Raw genomic sequence first — 20,547 nt, 5'->3', positions numbered from 1 at the left:
ACCACCTGGTACGGCAACTGCACCGCCCGCAACCACAGGGCTCTCCAGAGGGTGGTACGGTCTGCCCAACGCATCACCAGGGCACACTGCCTGCCCTCCAGGACACCTATAGCACCCGATGTCACAGGAAGGCCAAAAAGATCATCAAGGACATCAACCACCCGAGCCACGGCCTGATCACCCCGCTCTCATCCAGAAGGCGAAGTCAGTACAGGTGCATCAAAGCTAGGACAGAGAGACTGAAAAACAGCTTCTATCTCAAGGCCATCAGACTGCTAAATAGCCATCACTAGCCAGGTACCATCCAGCTACTCAACCCTGCACATTAGAGGCTGCTGCCCTATATATATAGACATAAAATCACTGGCCACTTTAATAATGGAGCACTAGTCACTTTAATAATGCTTACATACTGCTTTACTCATCTCATAATGTTACATACTGATTTACTCATCTCATATGTATATACTGTATTCTATTCTACTGTATTTCAGTCAATGCCACTATGACATTGCTCGTCCTAATATTTATATATTTCTTAATTCCATTCTTTTACTTTTAGACTTGTGTATTGTTGTGAATGATTAGATACTGCTGCACTGTTGGAGCTAGGAACACAAGCATTTCGCTACACCCGCAATAACATCTTCTAAATAAACTCAGCAAAAAAGAAACTTCCTCTTACTGTCAACTGCGTTTATTTTCAGCAAACTTAACATGTGTAAATATCTGTATGAACAAAACAAGATTTAACAACTGAGACATAAACTGAGCAAGTTCCACAGACATGTGACTAACAGAAATTGAATAATGTGTCCCTGAACAAAGGGGGGGTCAAAATCAAAAGTAACAGTCAGTATCTGGTGTGACCACCAGCTGCATTAAGTTACTGCAGTGCATCTCCTCCTCATGGACTGCACCAGATTTGCCAGTTCTTGCTGTGAGATGTTACCTCACTCTTTCACCAAGGCACCTGCAAGTTCCCGGACATTTCTGGGGGGAATGGGCCTAGCCCCCACCCTCTGATCCAACAGGTCCCAGACGTGCTCATTGGGATTGAGATCCGGGCTCTTTGCTGGCCATGGCAGAACACTGATATTCCTGTCTTGCAGGAAATCGCGCACAGAACAAGCAGTATGGCTGGTGGCATTGTCATGCTGGTCATGTCAGGATGAGCCTGCAGGAAGGGTACCACATGAGGGAGGAGGATGTCTTCCCTGTAACGCACAGAGTTGAGATTGCCTGCAATGATAACAAGCTCAGTCCAATGATGCTGTGACACACCGCCCCAGATCATGACGGACCCTCCACCTCCAAATCGATCTCGCTCCAGAGTACAGGCCTCGGTGTAACGCTCATTCCTTCGACGATAAACACAAATCCGACCATCACCCCTTGTGAGACAAAACCACTGCTCGTCAGTGAAGAGCACTTTTTGCCAGTCTTGTCTGGTCCAGTGACGGCGACATTGTTGCCGGTGATGTCTGGTGAGGACCTGCCTTACAACAGGCCTACAAGCCCTCAGTCCAGCCTCTCTCAGCCTATTGCGGACAGTCTGAGCACTGATGGAGGGATTGTGCGTTTCTGGTGTAACTCGGGCAGTTGTTGTTGCCATCCTGTATCTGACCCGCAGGTGTGATGTTTGGATGTACCGATCCTGTGCAGGTGTTGTTACACGTGGTCTGCCACTGTGAGGACGATCAGCTGTCCGTCCTGTCTCCCTTTAGCACTGTCTTAGGTGTCTCACAGTACAGACATTGCAATTTATTGCCCTGGACACATCTGCAGTCCTCAATGCCTCCTTGCAGCATGCCTAAGGCACATTCACACAGATGAGCAGGGACCCTGGGCATCTTTCTTTTGGTGTTTTTCAGAGTCAGTAGAAAGGCCTCTTTAGTGTCCTAAGTTTTCATAACTGTGACCTTAATTGCCTACCGTCTGTAAGCTGTTAGTGTCTTAACGACCATTCCACAGGCGGATGTTCATTAATTGTTTATGGTTCATTGAACAAGCATGGGAAACAGTGTTTAAACCCTTTACAACGAAGATGTGTGAAGTTATTTGGATTTTTACGAATTATCTTTGAAAGACAGGGTCCTGAAATAGGAATGTTTCTTTTTTTGCTGAGTTTATGTGTATGTGACCAAAACTATTTGATTTGATTTTGACCCTAACTGATCCTTCACCAGGCTGATGACCTGTGAGGACGGGACCCTTTTGTTCAACGCACCTTGTAACTCTGCAGTAAAACCTCGTACACCCAAGTGCTTCTCTGCAGCTGCCACCACATCTATTTTCTGTCCCGGCACCCCAATGGTGGAACCAGCTTCCCCCTGAAGATAGGACAGCAGAGTCCCTGCCCAGCTTCCCCCTGAAGATAGGACAGCAGAGTCCCACTAACTGTAAGTCGCTCGGGATAGGAGTGTCTGCTAAATGACTAAAATATAAATTGACATTCCATTTCTGCGGTACAGTTTATAACCATGGCAATGAATGCTAACAAGTCAACCTTACCGAAGCACAAATTCATAATATTGGCGTAGGCCTATTACTCACACCTGACTCATCACCCTCTACTCTCTTCACTGCCTCAGCATACGACACCTTCTGTTCTTCTCAAACCCTGGCAACCTCAACCGGTCTCTCTCGCACTGGGCACTTCTGATCCCCAGCAACATTGGCACCCCCATAATTGACACGCACTGTTTTTCCCACCGATGCTACACAGTCCTTTGTCCCATGCCATCCTGCACACTTCCCACATCTCGGAACCTCCCTCCAACAAACTGCAGCAACATGACCATAAGCTTGGCATCTGAAACGCCTTAGTGGGTTCAGCACAAACACTTTCACTGGATAACATGACTATCAGGTAAAGACTCTGCTTCAAACTCAAAAGGACAATGTCTTCTCAGTTTCCCCATACTCGCGTCGCACCAAACGGTAGGCGTCACAGACACAGGTAATTTTGTGCGGGTGAGGAACATTTAAGGTTTGCCAAAAAACTACCAGGATTCATTTAAAATGAAAACTTTTATTTAATGAAAACAATAATTCCTCTTTTATCAACTACTTCTGTATAATAAATTGCATGAAAACATCAGAATGAACATCAATAAATTGATTGGTAGTATAAAAGCCTAGTACAGCATTTCCACAATTACATTTTAACCAAGTTTCTTCACACAATATAACAATAACAAATATATCAAAGCCTTCCAGCTAAATCAGAGAAGCATAAGGCAATATTATCAAAGGAAAAGATTGCATATGAAAAATGAGCTTTTTATTAGGAGCCAAGGTCTTACGGCTTTGCAAGGCATTAGATAGAGGATCCTCTTAGGAACAGCAAAACGAACCATAGATAAGAGTCTAGGCCAAAAGAGCAACAACATCTTACCTCTTTACAGATGAGTTAGAGCGTTTGGGAACTGAGACCATATATACTGTGTGCAGAAATAAAAATGCATACAAACCTGAGACAACTGATGGAAAAACAAAACACACACACACACACACACACACACACACCAAAAATTCAAGGCATATGGTCCAAGAAAGCACAGTCATAGCTACTACAGCATATCAGGAATTCATATCTGGAATGCTAACAGGACTGTCTGTCAGAAGGGCACTGGGTAGAAGTTGCCCATTGGGGCAAATCTAGGATCAGTTTACCATCCCCAAATAATAACCAGGGAACACCACAAAACTGACTTTAGATCAGTGTCAATAGAACATTACTGACTCGGGCAGAAGTACTTTCACGCTCTCCAAAAAGCCGGAGAGAAGTTATCAGGCAACCTGTCAACATTAATGCTCCTTAATCTCAAAGCCAACAGTACTGCTGCAAAGATTACACAGAAAATCCTTTTTGATTTCGATTTGTATTATTTCCTGGAAACATGAAGGTAAAGCCTGTAGCCATTATTGGAAAGTTAACAGTCGTAATAATCTCTATGGAATGTATCCCCTGAACAGATCAGCTACAACACGTTTACCACAAGCACTGATGGTGCGTCTTCTACTGTTGTGGGTGACAGTGTGAGTGTGTGATTGCGTTGAAGATCATCAAGTGGCACAGACATAAAACAATGTTTAGGCGCAATTTGCAGTAGCTAGCGTGTTACAGATCAAGGCTGTCTTTCGTGAAATCTGGAACAGAACTGTTTGAAGATTTTAGGCACTTTTGGTGGGCGAGAGTAAGAGTGGGGACAAATAAAATGGCACATGAAGAGTTAACATTCGTGCAAAGCTTTGATCATGGCAGAGGAAAGAAAATGGAGAGAAAAAAAGCACAGTGTGCAAGCTCCCATGCATACAGTGGAGCTGAAGTGCAAACAGAGAGAGTAGCGCAGGATATCCTGCAGAGTGGCTGTAGATTCCAGTGCACGTCTATCGTCTTTGGTGGAGAATTCGAATGGCCACCATGTTGGTACCAAGAGTTTTAAGACAATGACTTTCTACTCAGAATGCCTATTAGAATGTTATCGTCATGGAGTGTTTGGTGCCAACATGGAAGACAGTTTGGTTAACTCTCTGTAAAAATGGCTCTGGTGCATAAGGGAATGTAAGAGTGAGAGACAAAGACTATTCAGATCTGTCACATCTGTAAAATATATCAAATTTACATCACATCTGTCCATCATCGTTCTCAGAGGTCTCCCTTTTCAATCACTGTCCTCTATAGTCGTCTTGACTAGAAGGAGATGACAGCGACCGACACTGACCAGATATCTCGGGGCATCCTACTCCCTGGTCAGTCCTGAGTCTGGGTCCTCCTCTGTCTTAACCTCCAGCTTCCCCTGCTTGACAGGGCAGGTCACGGGCAGTAACTGCAGAGTCACTATCTGACCGGTGGTCTGTTCTGCAGTAGCAGCCTGTCTCTCACACATACTCCCCAGCAGCTGAGCGGTTCTGAAGACCGACCCGTGCTGACCGGTCTGCAGAGACTGCACGTTCTGCAGGGTGCGCAGCATCTCAGCTGAGACTATAGGCAGGTGCTGCTGCTGGATCAGACTGCCTCCCAGTGGTCGAAGAACTGTTCTGCGCTGGGCTGGGGTTCGGGACTCGGATTTTGGGCCGGGTTGGTGCCGCTGGGCTGTTGCCGGAGTACTGCTGGTCTGCCTGGACCTTTGGTAACCTGGTCTAGAGGAGGGGGGAGGAGGAGGGAAAGAATGCTCGTAGGACGCTAAATCGTCCAGGGATTGGTCGCTGGAGGGCGGGCTTTCCTCTGGAACGTCTTCATCATCCTCATGATTGCCTTGGTCCTCCTGGTCTTCATCACCACTGATGAAGACCATGTCCTTGGGCAGGGAAGCAAACTGGTACACCAGCCTCTGGCCCTCCACCTTGTTCAGGATCCCACGCTGGTAGTAGTACCTGTTAGGGACAGAGAGGTCAGCTTTGATACACACCTGCAGGGCCACACCTGCAGGGCCACAGATAGAAAGTTAAGTTTTGTTAAAATTAAGAATAATAATAATAGTATGTCAGTTAACTACAGCGTACCTGAGAGCTCGGCCCATGGTCTCGTAGTTCATGTCTGGTTTGTTTTTGTGTTTTCCCCAGAGTCGGGCCACAGCCTTAGAGTTGACCAGCTTAAAAATCCCTGCATTCCGATTGGTCCATTTGATATAGCGGGGGCAGGCCTGACGGTCTTGAAGAAGCTCAATCAGGAACTGCCACAGATACAGAGTGTTACCTGAAACACAGGCGAATGAGAGGTGAGATTGAGTGTTCTGTTGTGTGTGTGTGTGTGTGTGTGTGTGTGTGTGTGTGTGTGTGTGTGTGTGTGTGTGTGTGTGTGTGTGTGTGTGTGTGTGTGTGTGTACCTTTGCTGTATTTTCCCCTCTTGAATGTGATGTCCGGTGTGGGAGATTCAGGCCTTTTGGATTTCTTACCTGAAACACATAAGAGCTTTTATTTTACTGTGACAATGACATAATTGACATTGTAAATTACAGCAGTCCATAAATAGAAACGTGAGAAAGCACAAAATAAGTAATATTGTCAGAACTGATGAGCAGACATATGAGCTAAGGTTATGATTACAATTTATAGTTTGAAAACATGGCCAGATAATGACATAAGTAAAATTACAGTCTGACCTCTCTTCTTCTTTGGTTGCTCGGCAACCGTCTCCCTCTGCAGCGTGACCCACTGGGGCTGGCTCAGAGCTCCCACAATGTCCTCCACTGACACCATCAACTGGTGGGTAACGGGCGATGTGACGGCATCACCCAGGGAGGGAACGTACAGCTGGGCTAGAGGGGAGGAGACAAACACACACTGCTAGGGCTTACGGCGTAATGAATGGGTCTACAAGGAGACCATTAGATGAGGTCCATTAGATTACAGGATGTATACATCTGCTCCAAATCAGTGCAGAAATATGGATGTTTGTTTGCCCTAGAGAAGAAACACGGTGATGGCAGACAACAAGCTAAACGTTCAGCGACATCTGAGAAGTTCACGCAAAGACTGAGTCGAGACGAGTTACTCACTGAGCTACTAGCTAAGACTAGCTGTGTGTGTGTGTGTGTGTGTGTGTGTGTGTGTGTGTGTGTGTCTCACTGTAGTGCTGTTGGTCCAGAGAGAGGGAGTCGGGGGATTCCATGTTGAGGAGAGTCTCAGCTGCCACCAATGTTTCCATGGTTTCCTCATCTCCACTCTCACTGCCCTCCACTGGATGGATAGATAGATAGAGAGAGAGGGGTAAAGGGAAGAGATGGAGAGAGACGAGGGGAGCTCAGTATCGAGAGAAACGGTGTGACGCGTCAGCATGACCTAATGGCTCTGTCTGTAGGCCAACCCCTAGTGATGGGACAGCGGGAATAAACAAGGTGGCTAGCGAACTACTACACCTGCCTTTCCCAAACTCGGTCCACGGGATCCAAAGGGTTGCACGTCCCCCCCCCCCCCAATACTTCACAGCTGATAAAAATGATCCAAGCTTGATGATTAGTTGATTATTTGAATCAGCTATGTAGTGCTAGGGCAAAAATGTGCACAGAGTTTGGGAAACCCTGTACTACACTGTTAGTAAGCCCATCTTTCTTCCACAACGACAGTCTAACTGTCTATAAACAGAGATGATGCTAATGTTGTAACATGCCACGGTAAACGATTGACAGTGAGCTATCTAAAAGTAGAAAATAAAAAAAGAGGCTAACGTTGTTAGTTGCTAAATTAGGTAGTTCAAAGTTAGGTTAGCTAACTAGCTAGACAGTTACAGGAGTAGACAAGTAGACAAGTAAAGTTACAAAACCAATTTGCCACAAACTTACTTGCTAAGATCTAAGATCCTCGCTGCTCAATATTTACTTCCACGAACTGTTTCACTGCAGAGAGCTACATGATAATCAACTTTACCAAATCTGCAGCATCCATAAGAAGACGTGTTTTGTTCCACTTCCTGGATTTGAGAACTTCTCTGATTGGGCCAAATGCGAAGGCCACAGTACGCATGTGCACAGGCAGTTTACGGTCCCCTCATCAACATGAGTAGAGATAGCCAGCTAGGGTATTTATTTATGCTTTGTTAGAAACAAGGCTCGAACCCTTTCCCCCCCCAATTTTCACATAAAATGACATACCCAAATATAACTGCCTGTAGCTCAGGACCTGAAGAAAGGATATGCATATTCTTGATACCATTTGAAAAGAAACACTTTGAAGTTTGTGGAAATGTGAAATGAATGTAGGAGAATATAACACATTAAATCTGGTAAAAGATAATACAATGAAAAACATGCATTTTTTTACCATCATCTTTGAAATGCAAGAGAAAGGCCATCATTTATTATTCCAGGCCAGGTGCAATTTAGATTTTGGCCACTAGATGGAAGTAGTGTATGTGCAACGTTTTAGACTGATCCAATGAACCATTGCATATCTGTTCAAAATGTTGTATCAAGACTGCCCAAATGTGCCTAATTGGTTAATTAATAATACTTGTGCACTCTCCTCAAACAATAGCATGGTATAATGTAATAAATCAAATCAAATAGTTCATGTAAATTGGACAGTGCAGTTAGATTAACAAGAATTTAAGCTTTCTGCCCATACCAGATATGTCTATGTCCTGGGAAATATTCTTGTAACTTACAACTTCATGCTAATCACATTAGCCTACGTTAGCTCAACCATCCTGCGGGGGGACACAGATCCCATAGAGGTTAAGTTAGGTTCAACTATTTTGATTTGAAACTGCTCTGTTGTTAAATTCCAGTAGTGATACATGTGCTATAAACACAGCAACTAGCTTCATAGCGATCTGTTTGTAGTGTGGTAGCTAAACTATCTACCATAGCTAGCTAGCTAGCTAACTGGCTAACCACCTTCCATACATCACACTGAATGTACAATGTCTTCATCAGCAATTTATTTTTGCCCAGCACCAGTACTTATGTGCATATTGCACTCCTGTTTTACACTGACAGTTTCTCTCAGGAGGTGAATGAAGTCGTGGAGCCTAAACCCACATCCTAAAAAACGCCAGACCCCTTACCTGAACATAGACCTCCTAAAGTACTACAAAATGATGTTAAGTCCTCTGTGCCTGTTTCTGTCTCTGCAGGTGCTGTTGATGATGCCAAGAAAGCCCAGCAGCTCAATCCCAGCCCTTCCCTTTCCCTTCATGAGAACAGGGTAAGTGTGTGCATGTGTTGTTACCTGTTGTTAGCAGGTGGTCGTCTGTGTGTGTCTGCTCACAGGCCAGGCCTGAGTAGGAGAGCAGGTGGGAGTGTGGGACCTGCTCCACTATCACTGCAGGAGAGGCCAAGTGCTCATCCAGCTGCAACACAGAGGGACAAATGATCTGTCATTCACTTTAATTCCGTTCTAATTCATTCTATCCAACGCTTTAAGGGCATATAAATTCCAATATTTTCAAAGTGTTTGATATTGTAAATCAATTCAGGAGTATTGGGGAGGGCTTGAACCAGAAACTCTGCAGTTAAAGGGAAAGTGTACTAAAATCTGTGCCTTAAGGTTGTAACCTCTAGGCAGAGGTTGTTGTACACAGACATACAGTGAAACAAGACTAGATGTTACGGGGATAGAGAAGTGTAAGTGAGAAGACTACTTTTGCTGTTCCTTTAAAAAAAAAAAATAGGTCAGTGTGTTCCTAGTGGACATTAGTGTGGATGCTTCAATAGCTACGGCTGACGTCGTCATCATGTCATCCTTGGCTACTGTATGTCTTGACTCTACCTCTGCATTCAATACAGCTCGTCTGCACTTTGATATTTGATTCCCCAAGTGGTTCTACATTGACGCGTGATTCTAGAGGAGGCATTGATGCTTTATCTGTTGGCGTGCACACACACACACTCATGCACGCGCACACGGTCGTTCCCACCTGTAGTCCATTATTCACGCGGTCGCTGGCATACTCAAAGATGAGTTCCGTCTGCTGCAGCATGGCAGACATCCCAGAAGACTCCGATGGCAGCTCTACGATGTCTTCATCCTTCCACGTTAGATGTCCAACAGTTTCACACCACACGCTCTAAGTTTTTAGGTCCCGGAGCACCAGATATGGGTTATAAGTGTCAAATCACAGGTTCTGTGTTTCATAAGTTCCAGAGCCGAGTAAGTTGTATCCGAAGCTTCCCCTGTCCTCTTCTGTGTCCGTGGTCTTTCACAGGTCCTTCTGAGGAAGAGTGACTTCCAACCGCATGGCTGAATAACAGCACAGTGACTAAACTGGCTAAATGAAATAGCTGGCTAGCTAACTAGTTGCTCACTCCAGCTCAGTGGCTAGACCCCTCAGAAGAGTGAGTGTTGGCTTGGCTTGGCTACTTGGTAAAATTGTTGAGATAAAATCCCGCAGGCCTCCTCAGTAGACGGTCCGTAGATGAAATGCTGAACAAGAGCATAGTTACTTGTTTTCTCTTCTTCACGGTTTCTGCTCTCGATGAGGAAGTGTAGGCCGCCAACGGTCCTGTGGTCTTAACCTGCGAAAAGGGAACAGAGACAGAGCGGTGGGGGTACGGGGGGGGGGACGGAAATAGAAAAATATATGAATAACATTAGCGAAGGTTCTTCAGGGCATGATAACTCTACGTGCACTCTACGTGTGCCACACTCTTTCAGATCAAACACACACCTTGAGCAAAGTGCAAACAATGAACAGAATCACATGATCGGGGCTCTCTAAACAACAGTCTGTTAGGAAGACCCAGGGCAAAAACAATGTCTGCCAAGCTGAGCCAAGGCCCCTTACAACCAGCAACTATTTATATTCCTTCCTCTTATCACGTTCTTTATTCTGTTCTGTCTTATTCTCTCTGTCTCTCTCTCTCTCTCTCTCTCTCTCTCACGCGCTGCTTTCTTATCTCCCCTTCTAAAGAAGCCAAAGCAGCAACAGGAAAGAAGCTTCCGGAGTGAGTCATGAGTGTGTGTTATATGAGTGTGCTGTATGTGTGGAAGGGAGGCAGGGGAGGCAAAAACGAGCAGCTGTGTCTGCTCAGAGGTCCTAATGCTCAGGTCACACGATGGGCATCTGCGTTAGGGTGTGTCTGTGTCGTGTGTCTGCGAAAGGAAACTTCTCATTTCAAGATGTAGTGTTTTTCCTCTGGTTTGGTATGCCTGGAATGTGTTTGGAATAGCGCCTATGAGAGATAAGCACAGAGCTAACAGACAGACAGACAGGGTTAGATTACTACAGAGAGAAGGGTGGGGGAATCACAAAAGGGGCTAGGTAATGATTGACTGTGCATTTGACGTCTGTTTAATCTCATTAGGATTTCTTCCACATCGTCACATCCCCACACATACGGGATTAGTTGTTAAACAACAAACAAGTTTGACAAACCTGCATCTGACAAATTGACATCTTCGTCCTACATCATTAGGTTACATTAGATTAGATATACTTTGTCTGTTGTTCACAGAAACGTGCTTATACAACCATCATCACTGTGTCTGAAAGACACAACCGCCAACCATAACCCAGCCCTGGACTGTCCTCTCTGCATTCATGCCAGGCATTGTCCATGGTGTCAGTTAGATAGGATCACACACACACATTCCTGTATGCCTCGGGTTTCTTTCTCGCTCTCCTCCACTCATTCACCTCCCTATTTGTTCACTCACTCACTCACTCACTCACTCACTCACTCACTCACTCACTCACTCACTCACTCACTCACTCATTTTCTCCACTCGTTTACTCACCTGTCCTCTTCTCTTCAGGCAGTTACTGACTGCTGTTAGCACCAGAAAATCCTGTTTCTGCTGTTGCTGGTCTACCATGTCCCCTTGCTCCCTCCTTCTCTCTTTCTCCCTCCCTCTGTCCCTCTTTCCCTCTTACTTTCCCTCTCTCCTTCTCTCTCTCTCTATCACTCTCTCTCTCTCTCTCTCTCTCTCTCTCTCAGGTGTCAGGTTGCAGTAGGTAAGCAAGCTCGGTGACAGGCACCATGACGACAGTTGTTACGCTACACACCTGCGTTTACCTGATCTCCTCCCACTCTACCCTTAACCCTTTAGAGAAAGAAAGAGAGACGAGACTTCCCTAGAGAGACAAAGAGCTGCTCACAGGGCAGATATGCATGCTATAGTCATGCCTATGCATTTTGAATGCCAATATGTTTTCACAGGAGACTTCTGGGAATGGCAATCAACAAATGTCTTCATTTGCTGTTCTGTTTTGCTTGTGTTCAGCAGATATTGTTGCTATATGTGTTGTTGCTTGCATAGCATAGGGTATAATGTGATATTTGACACTTCTGGCAGCACTGGTCACAATGGAGAGGAATTTTGAATTGAATGGGCCAAGGAAAGGACAGGAGGTTGATTAAGACTGTTGGTAGTCAACCTGGTTTCAACCCCCTCCTCCATACTGTCCAATGTGGGTTTCCTGTTCTATGCTGACAGCGTGTGCGTGTATGCCTGCGTGTATGTGCATGACGGCTAAGAGAGCAAGATGCAACTTGAGGCTGTTATCGCACAGGAAGCACAACCCTTTCTGTGGGCTCCACTTCCTCCTGAGAGAAAGGGAGGGAGCGGGGGAGGCCTATTATAACGCTGGAAAAGCTGTCACCACGGAGACCACTGTTCCGTTGTACGTCTGCCAGACTGCCGTCTTGTATTATGGTTGTTTAGAATGTTGGGTTACCGGAGACGCTTCTCCATGTTTTCTGTGTCTCTCTCTGTATGTCCCAATATTGTTCAATGGCTCCTGCACTTGTCTCCTCCCCTACACAATGGTGACAAAAGGTGTTTTTTTAAGACTATTTGGGACATGACACAGTCCATCCCAAGGTTCCTCTATTACGCACACGTCTGTGTCTGTGGCTTCAGTCATATCTGAGCCTGTGATGTTGCTGCCAGGCCCTTAGGGACAGTGATAAGCTTCATAACACACTCAATGCCCTGTGTGTGTGTGTGTGTGTGTGTGTGTGTGTGTGTGTGTGTGTGTGTGTGTGTGTGTGTGTGTGTGTGTGTGTGTGTGTGTGTGTGTGTGTGTGTGTGTGTGTGTGTGTGTGTGTGTGTGTGTGTGTGCGTGCGTGTGTGTGTGTAAAGAAAGCGTATTGTGAACTAGGCCAGGCAGATAGAGGAACAGGGAAAGGAGCTGATAAGCTTCCTCTTTTGCCCCGGGTGACCAAGCCTAGCCAATCTAACATGGAGAAATTATGGGGAGACTCTGAATAACATAACATGTTTTGGTGAGCTACAAATCTTAAAGAGATACTTTGGGATTTTGGCAATGAGGCCCTTTATCTACTTCTGAGTGGAAGGCCTCCTGAGTGGCGCAGCGGTCTAAGGCACTGCATCTCAGTGCAAGAGGCATCACTGCAGTCCCTGGTTCCAATCCAGGCTGTATTACATCTGGCTGTGATTGGGAGTCCCATAGGGCGGCGCACAATTGGCCCAGCATCGTCAAGGGTAGGCTGTCATTGTAAAAAATGATTTGTTCTTAACTGACTTTCCTAGTAAATAAAGGTTAAATTCAAAAATAAATTCCCCAGAGCCAGATGAACTCATGGATATAATTCTTATGTCTCTGCGTGCAGTTTGATGGAAGTTGCTAACTAGCGCTAGCGCAATGACTGAAAGTCAATGTGTACATGCTAGCAGATACACATAGACTTCCAGTCATTGAAGTCTATGGGTACATGCTAGCATGTTAGCAGATGCCCATAGACTTCCAGTCATTGCGCTAATGCTAGTTAGCATTGGCTCGCAAAACCACCTCTAACTTACTTCATACTGGACACAGAGACTTAAAAATCTGATTTCATCTGACTCTAGGGAAGTAGATAAAAGGCCTCTTTGCCAAAATCCTGAATAATCTCTTTAACCCCCTTGTGTGTGTGTGTGTGTGTGTGTGTGTGTGTGTGTGTGTGTGTGTATGTTGGACTATTTATCTTTATCATCTGCAAAGCCACAGGTGCCTGGATACTTTATGTAAATACCCTAAAGCCCTAAACAAACTGACATGCACACAGATACAACATGAAGGGATAAGAACTCTAAAATACAACACACATATAACCTTAAGCCTCCTTGAATTGGCTTTTCCTCACATGGATGCCAAACTCACAACCTCAGTTCTAGGGTTGCTGCGATGTTCAACTGCAGAGCACAAAACACTTTCACTTCAGTCTCGAGCTACTACACAGACCCACCCACCTCCTTCTTATCACAATACCATTGTTTTTGTCAAGTAAATCATTAACAGTCACACTCGTGTTTTGGGTTTTTGAATATAAACCCAATGTAAGTCTTATGATACACAGTGGTTTAAAACAGAATAGAAGTACTCTGAAACACCCAAAGTGGTTCTTCAATCTGAATATTGGTGTTTTTAAGAGTGTTGTGAAAGGAGTGAAAGGGGGACAGGTGACTTCTGGGGCAGTAAGATGGTACATTTCATAAAAAAATAAAATAATGTTACACACATTCACACAGCCAATGTGAAAAAATATTCTTGACTTTTAATTGACACAAAAACAACCAACATACTTAATAAAAATGAACGTAAGTAGTATCAATGATTTATTAATTTCCTTTTACCCCCCCAAATAATAATACATACAACTTAATATGTTGCTCAAAATGTAAGTATATTATGATGATAACCAAGGAGAGAGAATTGGTTGATTGAACGCCTTTGAAGTCTGGTTTTAATCTCCTTGCACTTCCTATCTTGCCGTTTGACTCTGTTTTTAGAGTATTGTGGGTAATTCAAAATGTTTATTTACAATTTTTTATTGTTATTATTATTTTGAAAAAATAAAAGTATACTTCTATATGAGTATTAATTAACCCTTTACACTCGTGGGAATTGGCCTGTATGGATAGGGCTAAATTGAAATGTTTCTTACAGAGGTAATATGAAATGCATAAGCATGGTAGCAATTGAAAGGGAACAGTTTGGAGATTATGGGAGCCACACACCTCTCCGAAATGTGCACAGTACCTCAGTCATTTCATTATAGTCTTCAACTAGAAGGTGCTTTGAGCTCTCCTAGCTGTGCCATTGAGAGACTAGAGCAAGCACACTTGTAGTTGTCTTGTTTGTTGTTGCGTTGTTGTTTACGCAATCCAAAAATGGCCCGTTATACATCGCAATCTGGCTCAGGTTGGCATCATTTGAAAGCTTGTTCTATTGCCAACATGACTAGCTACGGTATAAAATATGATCTTACCAGTGGAGGCTGCTGAGGGGAGGACGGCTCATAATAATGGCTGGAATGGAGCAAATGGAATGGCATCAAACACCTGGAAAATATGTGTTTGATGTATTTGATACCGTTCCACCTATTCCGCTCCAGCCAATACCACGAGCCCGTCCTCCCCGATTAAGTCGCCACCCGCCTCCCGTGGATCTTAGTGTTAGGCTTTCACAAGGCAATTCAGAGAAACCGATTGTAATTTTTGGTGCTTATAGAAAGGAGTCATGAAGTGCATTCAGGTGCTTATTCTGCAGTGGATTTTCTTCACAATAGACAAACATAAGCTCTGTTCTGTTTAGAACAACCCAGGGTATGAGGCCATGTCATCTTGTAACTGTACACTAAACATAGTGATAAAAAAAAAACTTGACACTGTATATGACATTCATTTTATGATATGGAAATGTGAAGTGCAAATTTGGACTCGGGTGTTTGGCTGCTCGTATGACATCAAAGCAGTCCCACTGGGCACAGACGTCAATTCCGCATCTATTCCACGTTGGTGTAACGTAATGTCATTGAAATGATGTGGAAACAACGTTGATTCAGTTCAGTGTGTGCCCAGTGGGGTATTTATTAGAATCCTTAACGTCTCCTCTTTCAAAATACATTGAGCACTGTTCATTTATAGCATTTCCCTCACTCAGACAAAACATTTGCAAAACGTTGCCCAATTAACGGAAGGGATGGGGTCAACTTCTTGTCTCCTGCGGTGCTAAAGTTCAGAGCGGCTGTGAGTCAAAACCCATACAGTGATGTGAAGCGGAGCTTTGTCCACATTTTGTTACTTTACAGCCTTATTCTAAAATTGATTAAATAAAATGTTTTCCTCAACAATCTACACACAATACTCCATAATGACAAAGCTTAAACAGTTTATTTTGTGCAAATTTATTACAAATGAAAAACAAAAAAGTATTCAGACCCTTTGCTATGAGACTCAAAATTGAGCTCAGTTTCATCCTGTTTCCATTGATCATCCTTGAGACATTTCTAAAACTTGATTGGAGTCCACCTGTGGTAAATTCAATTGATTGGACATGATTTGGAAAAGGCACACAACGGTCTATTTAAGGTCCCACAGTTGACAGTGTATGTCAGAGCAAAAACCAAGCCATGAGGTCGAAGGAATTGTCCATAGAGTTCGGAGACAGGATTGTGTCGAGGCACAGATCTGGGGAAGAGTACCTAAAAATGTCAGCAGCATCGAAGGTCCCCAAGAACACAGTGGCCTCCATAATTCTTAAATGGAAGAAGTTTGTAACCACCAAGACTCTTCCTAGAGCTGGCCGCCCTGCCAACCTGAGCAATCGGGGGAGAAGGGCCTTGGTCAGGGAGGTGACCAAGAACCCTATGGTCACTCTGACAGAGCTCCATAGTTCCTCTGTTGAGATGGGAGAACCTTCCAGAAGGACAACCGCCTCTGCAGCACTTCACCAATCAGGCCTTTATGGTAGAGTGGCCAGACGGAAGCCACTCCTCAGTAGAAGGCACATGACAGCCCGCTTGGAGTTTGCCAAAAGGCACCTAAAGAACTCTCAGATTGTGAGAAACAAGATTCTCTGGTCCGATGAAACCAAGAATAAACTCTTTGGCCGGAATGCCAAGCTTCATGCCTGGAGGAAACCTGGCACCATCCCTACGGCGAAGCATGTTTTTCAGCGGCAGGGACTGAGAGACAAGACAAGATCGAGGGAAAGATGACAGAACAAAGTACAGAGAGATCCTTGATGAAAACCTTGATGAAAACCTGCTCCAGAGAGCTCAGACTCCTCCAGACTGGGGCGAAGGTTCACGTTCCAACAGGACAACAACCCTAAGCACACGGCAACTTAGGAGTGGCTTTGGGACAAGTCTCTGAATGTCCTTGAGAGGCCCAGCCTGAGCCCGGTCTTGATCACATCCGGACATCTCTGGAGAGACCTGAAAATAGCTGCGCAACGACACTCCTCATCCAACCTGAAAGAGCTAGAGAGGATCTGCACAGAAGAATGGGAGAAACTCCCCAAATACCGGTGTGCCATGCCTATGCATCATACCCAAGACTCTAGGCTGTAATCGCTGCAAAAGGTGCTTCAACAAAGTGCTGAGTAAAGAGTCTGAGTACTTACATAAATGTGATGTTTTTAAAAAAATGTAATACATTTGCAAAAATGTCTAAACCTGTTTTTTCTCTGTCATTATGGGGTATTGTGTGTAGATTGATCATGATTTTTTTTTAAATCCATTTTAGAATAATGTAACAAAGTGAAAAAAGATAAAGGGTCTGAATACTTTACGAAGGCACTGTAAATATTAAAATACTCTAGAAGAAGTTATCTAATTCTGCACTAGACAGGATTTGAAACACCAAAATAGTGTTTTCAACCTTTTCCGGAAGTCTCCGGCAGGGTGTTGCACAAAACTTGAATAAGTGGTGTTCCAACACACCATGTAATCTTTCAAAGCATCTCATGATGATGTGCTTCAATACTCCAGCAAAGTTAAGGCCTCGTCTCCTTCACGTTGGTGGCAGCTCAGTTGCGACTAGTTTTTGTGTTACAAAGCGCTTCATTTTAACAGGGCATGTTAATTGTCTCCTCTGTATAGACTATGATAGTGACAGTGAGCTTACCTTGTTTTTGTTTTGTGCCTTTCGTGCTATGTCTTCGTGTAGCAGCTGGCTGGTACGACCAAAGCTGAGAACAGGAAACAGTTTTTTTCTCCTGTGACACAAAAACTCCAGGATGAGGCTGCCCTTTGGCACAGATTTAGGATCAGCTTACCGTCACACACTTCTAACAATAACTAGTCAGAGGAAAACACCAAACTGACCTCCGATCAGTATCCAAGGGGTGACTTCATCCTACTCCGCAAACTACTGCTCTGCTTCCTCTTTCCCCTAAGGGCCCGGTCTGTGCTTTCCCTGGGATGTCCCTACCCCATTGGTTGAAATGTTAAATGTTTAAGGCAAGGGTTACAAGGATACTTCAGGATTTTGGCAATGAAGCCCTTTATCTACCATCGCGGAATCAGATGAACTCATGGATACCATTTTTATCTCTCTGCGTGCAGTTTGAAGGAAGTTACTAACTATAAGGTTAGGGTAAGGGTAGAGTGGTTAGGGTTTAGGGTAGGGATGTCCCAAGGATCCCAAAAAGCACTGACCCTACGGGCCCTTCCCACCGTGAATTCTGATTGGCCACATGTCCTGTGGTAGGTAACCCCTGGCAAAGACCATTGTCAGCAAGATGCAAAGGTAAACACAGGTATATTTGCAATGCAAATGTACAGAGGGTAGAGCAAGCATACCGTACATGCACAGTGCACACAAACAACACTCGGGCAAGTGGCGCAGCAGTTTAAGGCACTGCATCTCAGTGCTAGAAGTGTCACTACAGACCCTGGTTTGATCCCGGGCTGTATCACAACCGGCCGTGATCGGGAGTCCCATAGGGCGGTGCACAATTGGCCCAGCGTCATCCGAGTTAGGGGAGTTTTTTTCCCGGGTTAGGCCATCATTGTAAAAATGTGAATTTGTTCTTATCTGACTTGGCTAGTTAAATAAAGGTTAAATCAAATAAAATAAACATATGTGAGATGAACACTGTTTCTCAATTACATAGTCACTAGCACTCCCTATTGGCCAGCGTGCACAGGACACTTTTTATTCCAAGGACTGTAGACCTGTAGGCCCTCTGCTAATACAGTCATGCATAATTCAACATAAGCCTATCCTTCCTTCCTCTTTTTAAAGACATCACTAATCTGACTTGACTGGAACTAGGTTAACTGCAATGTACACAAACTGAGTTTACATTTATCCGATATGCTCATGTCAGACTTTCAAGCAGGTCCCTAATCTCTCAAAAGAGAACACCACTACATGCTAAAGCATCTATTCCCTCTGGCCTGTATAAGGCATTCTTCTCCCTTGAGTCATGTCTGCTGTTGTGTGTGTATGGTAGGGTAGCATAGGGCCACCATGCCACATAGAAAAGAGAATGTGATGCCAGATAGCATACAATACTTTGTTTTAAATTGAACTCTTATCGAGATATATGAAAATAATACTGTGTGGGGTAGCTTTTTCCAGTGGCAGTAAAGGCAATATTCTGCTTTAATCTCTCTTTTTATCCCCATCTTCCTCCCCCTCCCCCTTTATCTGTTGAGCACAGGAGGTTGATGGCACGTTAACTGGGGAGGACGGGCTCGTGTTAATGGCTGGAGTGGTATGAGTGGAACGGTGTCAAGAATATCAAACTCATGGTTTCCATCTTTCTAGCCATTATAATGAGCCGTCCTCCCCACAACATCCTCCACCGCTGCTGAGTATAAACTGGGGTCCAAGAATTTGTTGGTTTGGCCCAAAAAGATAGGTACACTCCCCTACTGTTAATATAAAGTAGCAGAGGGCATATTTTAGTCGCACAATCTGATTGCGCGCGTGCATGTGTACGTGCGCGTGACTACCTTCTGTAGACATTCTCCCTTTCCATGATAACTCCTGGAGCCACTCCTGTTCCGCCCTCTGAAATTACACACTTCAGGACTTTGTCGGGTCATTTTTTTCCCTTCAGATTTAGGAAACACATACAGGTATAGATATACACAGATATAGATCATCTGAGGAGTTCATTCAAAGAGACAGATCGTTAGTGAAGATATATTTATTTCAGTCATTACATAGATATAATATCAAATTTGGGATATTTGCAAATTGTGTTATATTTTATGGCAAAATTTGATATCATATCCTTTGACAATTACATTTGAGTCATTTTATCCAGAGCAACTTACAGGAGCAATTAAGGTTAAGTGCCTTGCTCAATGGCACACAGACCGATTTGTCACCTACATTTTAGTCGGCTCTGGGATTCAAACTACCAACCTTTCGGTTACTGCCCCACCGCTCTTAACCGCTAGGCTACCTCGCACCTCCAATAAAAGGGTGTAAATGGAGATGACAGGCTTTTGGACACAGAAAGACAGAAACTGTCAGAGGGGTCTGACCATTACTCTTATAACGGAGAATACAGGGAGAAAACCCAGAAGGAATTTTTCAATAAATCATTAAACCAAACGGATCAATCCCCTCTGTTGGCATGAACACTTGACTTGACCCTCTACTAGTTCTTTAGAACTCAGCCAGGGTCGTTTTTCCTGGATTTACCGTATGTATCCACATAAGGCTTGGTGTGCCCAGCTTGTTGTTCATATGTCCATGAGTTAGTTATAAAGCATTTGATCAAAGTTGTGGCAAGGTTGCTCTACTCTTCTCTGTTTCTCCTTGCGATGTATTTGAAACTTCATACACACGTGTGCATGACACACACACACACACACACACACACACACACACACACACACACACACACACACACACACACACACACACACACACACACACACACACACACACACACACACACACAGTCACAGTCACAGTCACTCACATTCACTCCGGACCCACACAACTTTGTTTGGCATTCTCTTGAGTGAGTGAGGATCTTGGCTTTGGGCCTATTTCCTTTGTTCTGTGTAAATGTTCATGCATATTTGGCCAGATGGACACACTCTTCCCTTCGCACTCTTAGCACAATGTGTGTCTGTGCACGCGCATACCTGTGTCCTGATCTTACTATAGATTCATATACACCTGGCTTTAATCATCTAAAAAAAACTCAGTGTCACATGATAAATTGGTGATATGGGCTCAATAGTCTGACGGTGTGAGACATCACCGTGTGGATGTCTTGTGGGAAGAGAGAGAGAGAGAACGACAGAGACGCGGACAGATCAGAATGTGGCAATTGAGGGAGAGACACGTAAGATCTCTCTTTTCTTTATCAACAGGAGAGTAAACTGAAGAGCAGTACAG

At 44.3% G+C, this 20,547-nt stretch overlaps 1 protein-coding gene across 3 annotated transcripts; it reads right to left on the bottom strand.

Moving 5' to 3' along the window:
- Positions 1–3,014: 3,014 nt before the first annotated feature.
- LOC115169458 (ETS-related transcription factor Elf-1) lies at positions 3,015–11,293 on the bottom strand. Of its 3 annotated transcripts, none has more exons than XM_029725096.1 (8): positions 11,185–11,293; positions 9,365–9,962; positions 8,677–8,797; positions 6,577–6,687; positions 6,111–6,266; positions 5,835–5,903; positions 5,512–5,704; positions 3,015–5,382 (listed from the first exon to the last, which is right to left on the bottom strand). In XM_029725096.1, the coding sequence occupies exons 2-8, from the start codon at positions 9,434–9,436 to the stop codon at positions 4,749–4,751; spliced, it is 1,356 nt and encodes a 451-aa protein (XP_029580956.1). In that variant the 5' UTR covers positions 9,437–9,962; positions 11,185–11,293; the 3' UTR covers positions 3,015–4,748. The 3 variants fall into 3 exon arrangements, with proteins under 3 accessions (XP_029580956.1, XP_029580957.1, XP_029580958.1); XM_029725097.1 differs by lacking the exon at positions 11,185–11,293 and adding an exon at positions 10,115–10,559; XM_029725098.1 differs by lacking the exons at positions 8,677–8,797; positions 9,365–9,962; positions 11,185–11,293 and adding an exon at positions 7,290–7,598.
- Between the last annotated feature and the right edge of the window lie 9,254 nt (positions 11,294–20,547).

Source organism: Salmo trutta, chromosome 31 (genome assembly GCF_901001165.1).
Source record: "Salmo trutta chromosome 31, fSalTru1.1, whole genome shotgun sequence".
Lineage (NCBI taxonomy): Eukaryota > Metazoa > Chordata > Actinopteri > Salmoniformes > Salmonidae > Salmo > Salmo trutta.
This window is presented reverse-complemented; position numbering and strand designations above follow the sequence as displayed.

Bases quoted from the DNA above. Each gene is read 5' to 3' on its own strand.
- LOC115169458 (XM_029725096.1), bottom strand. From the start codon at position 9,436: ATGTCTGCCATGCTGCAGCAGACGGAACTCATCTTTGAGTATGCCAGC. The intron at 6,688-8,676 runs GTAACAACACAT...CTATCCATCCAG, and splicing joins CGACCACCTGCTAACAACAG to TGGAGGGCAGTGAGAGTGGA. The intron at 5,383-5,511 runs GTACGCTGTAGT...TGTCCCTAACAG, and splicing joins ACCATGGGCCGAGCTCTCAG to GTACTACTACCAGCGTGGGA.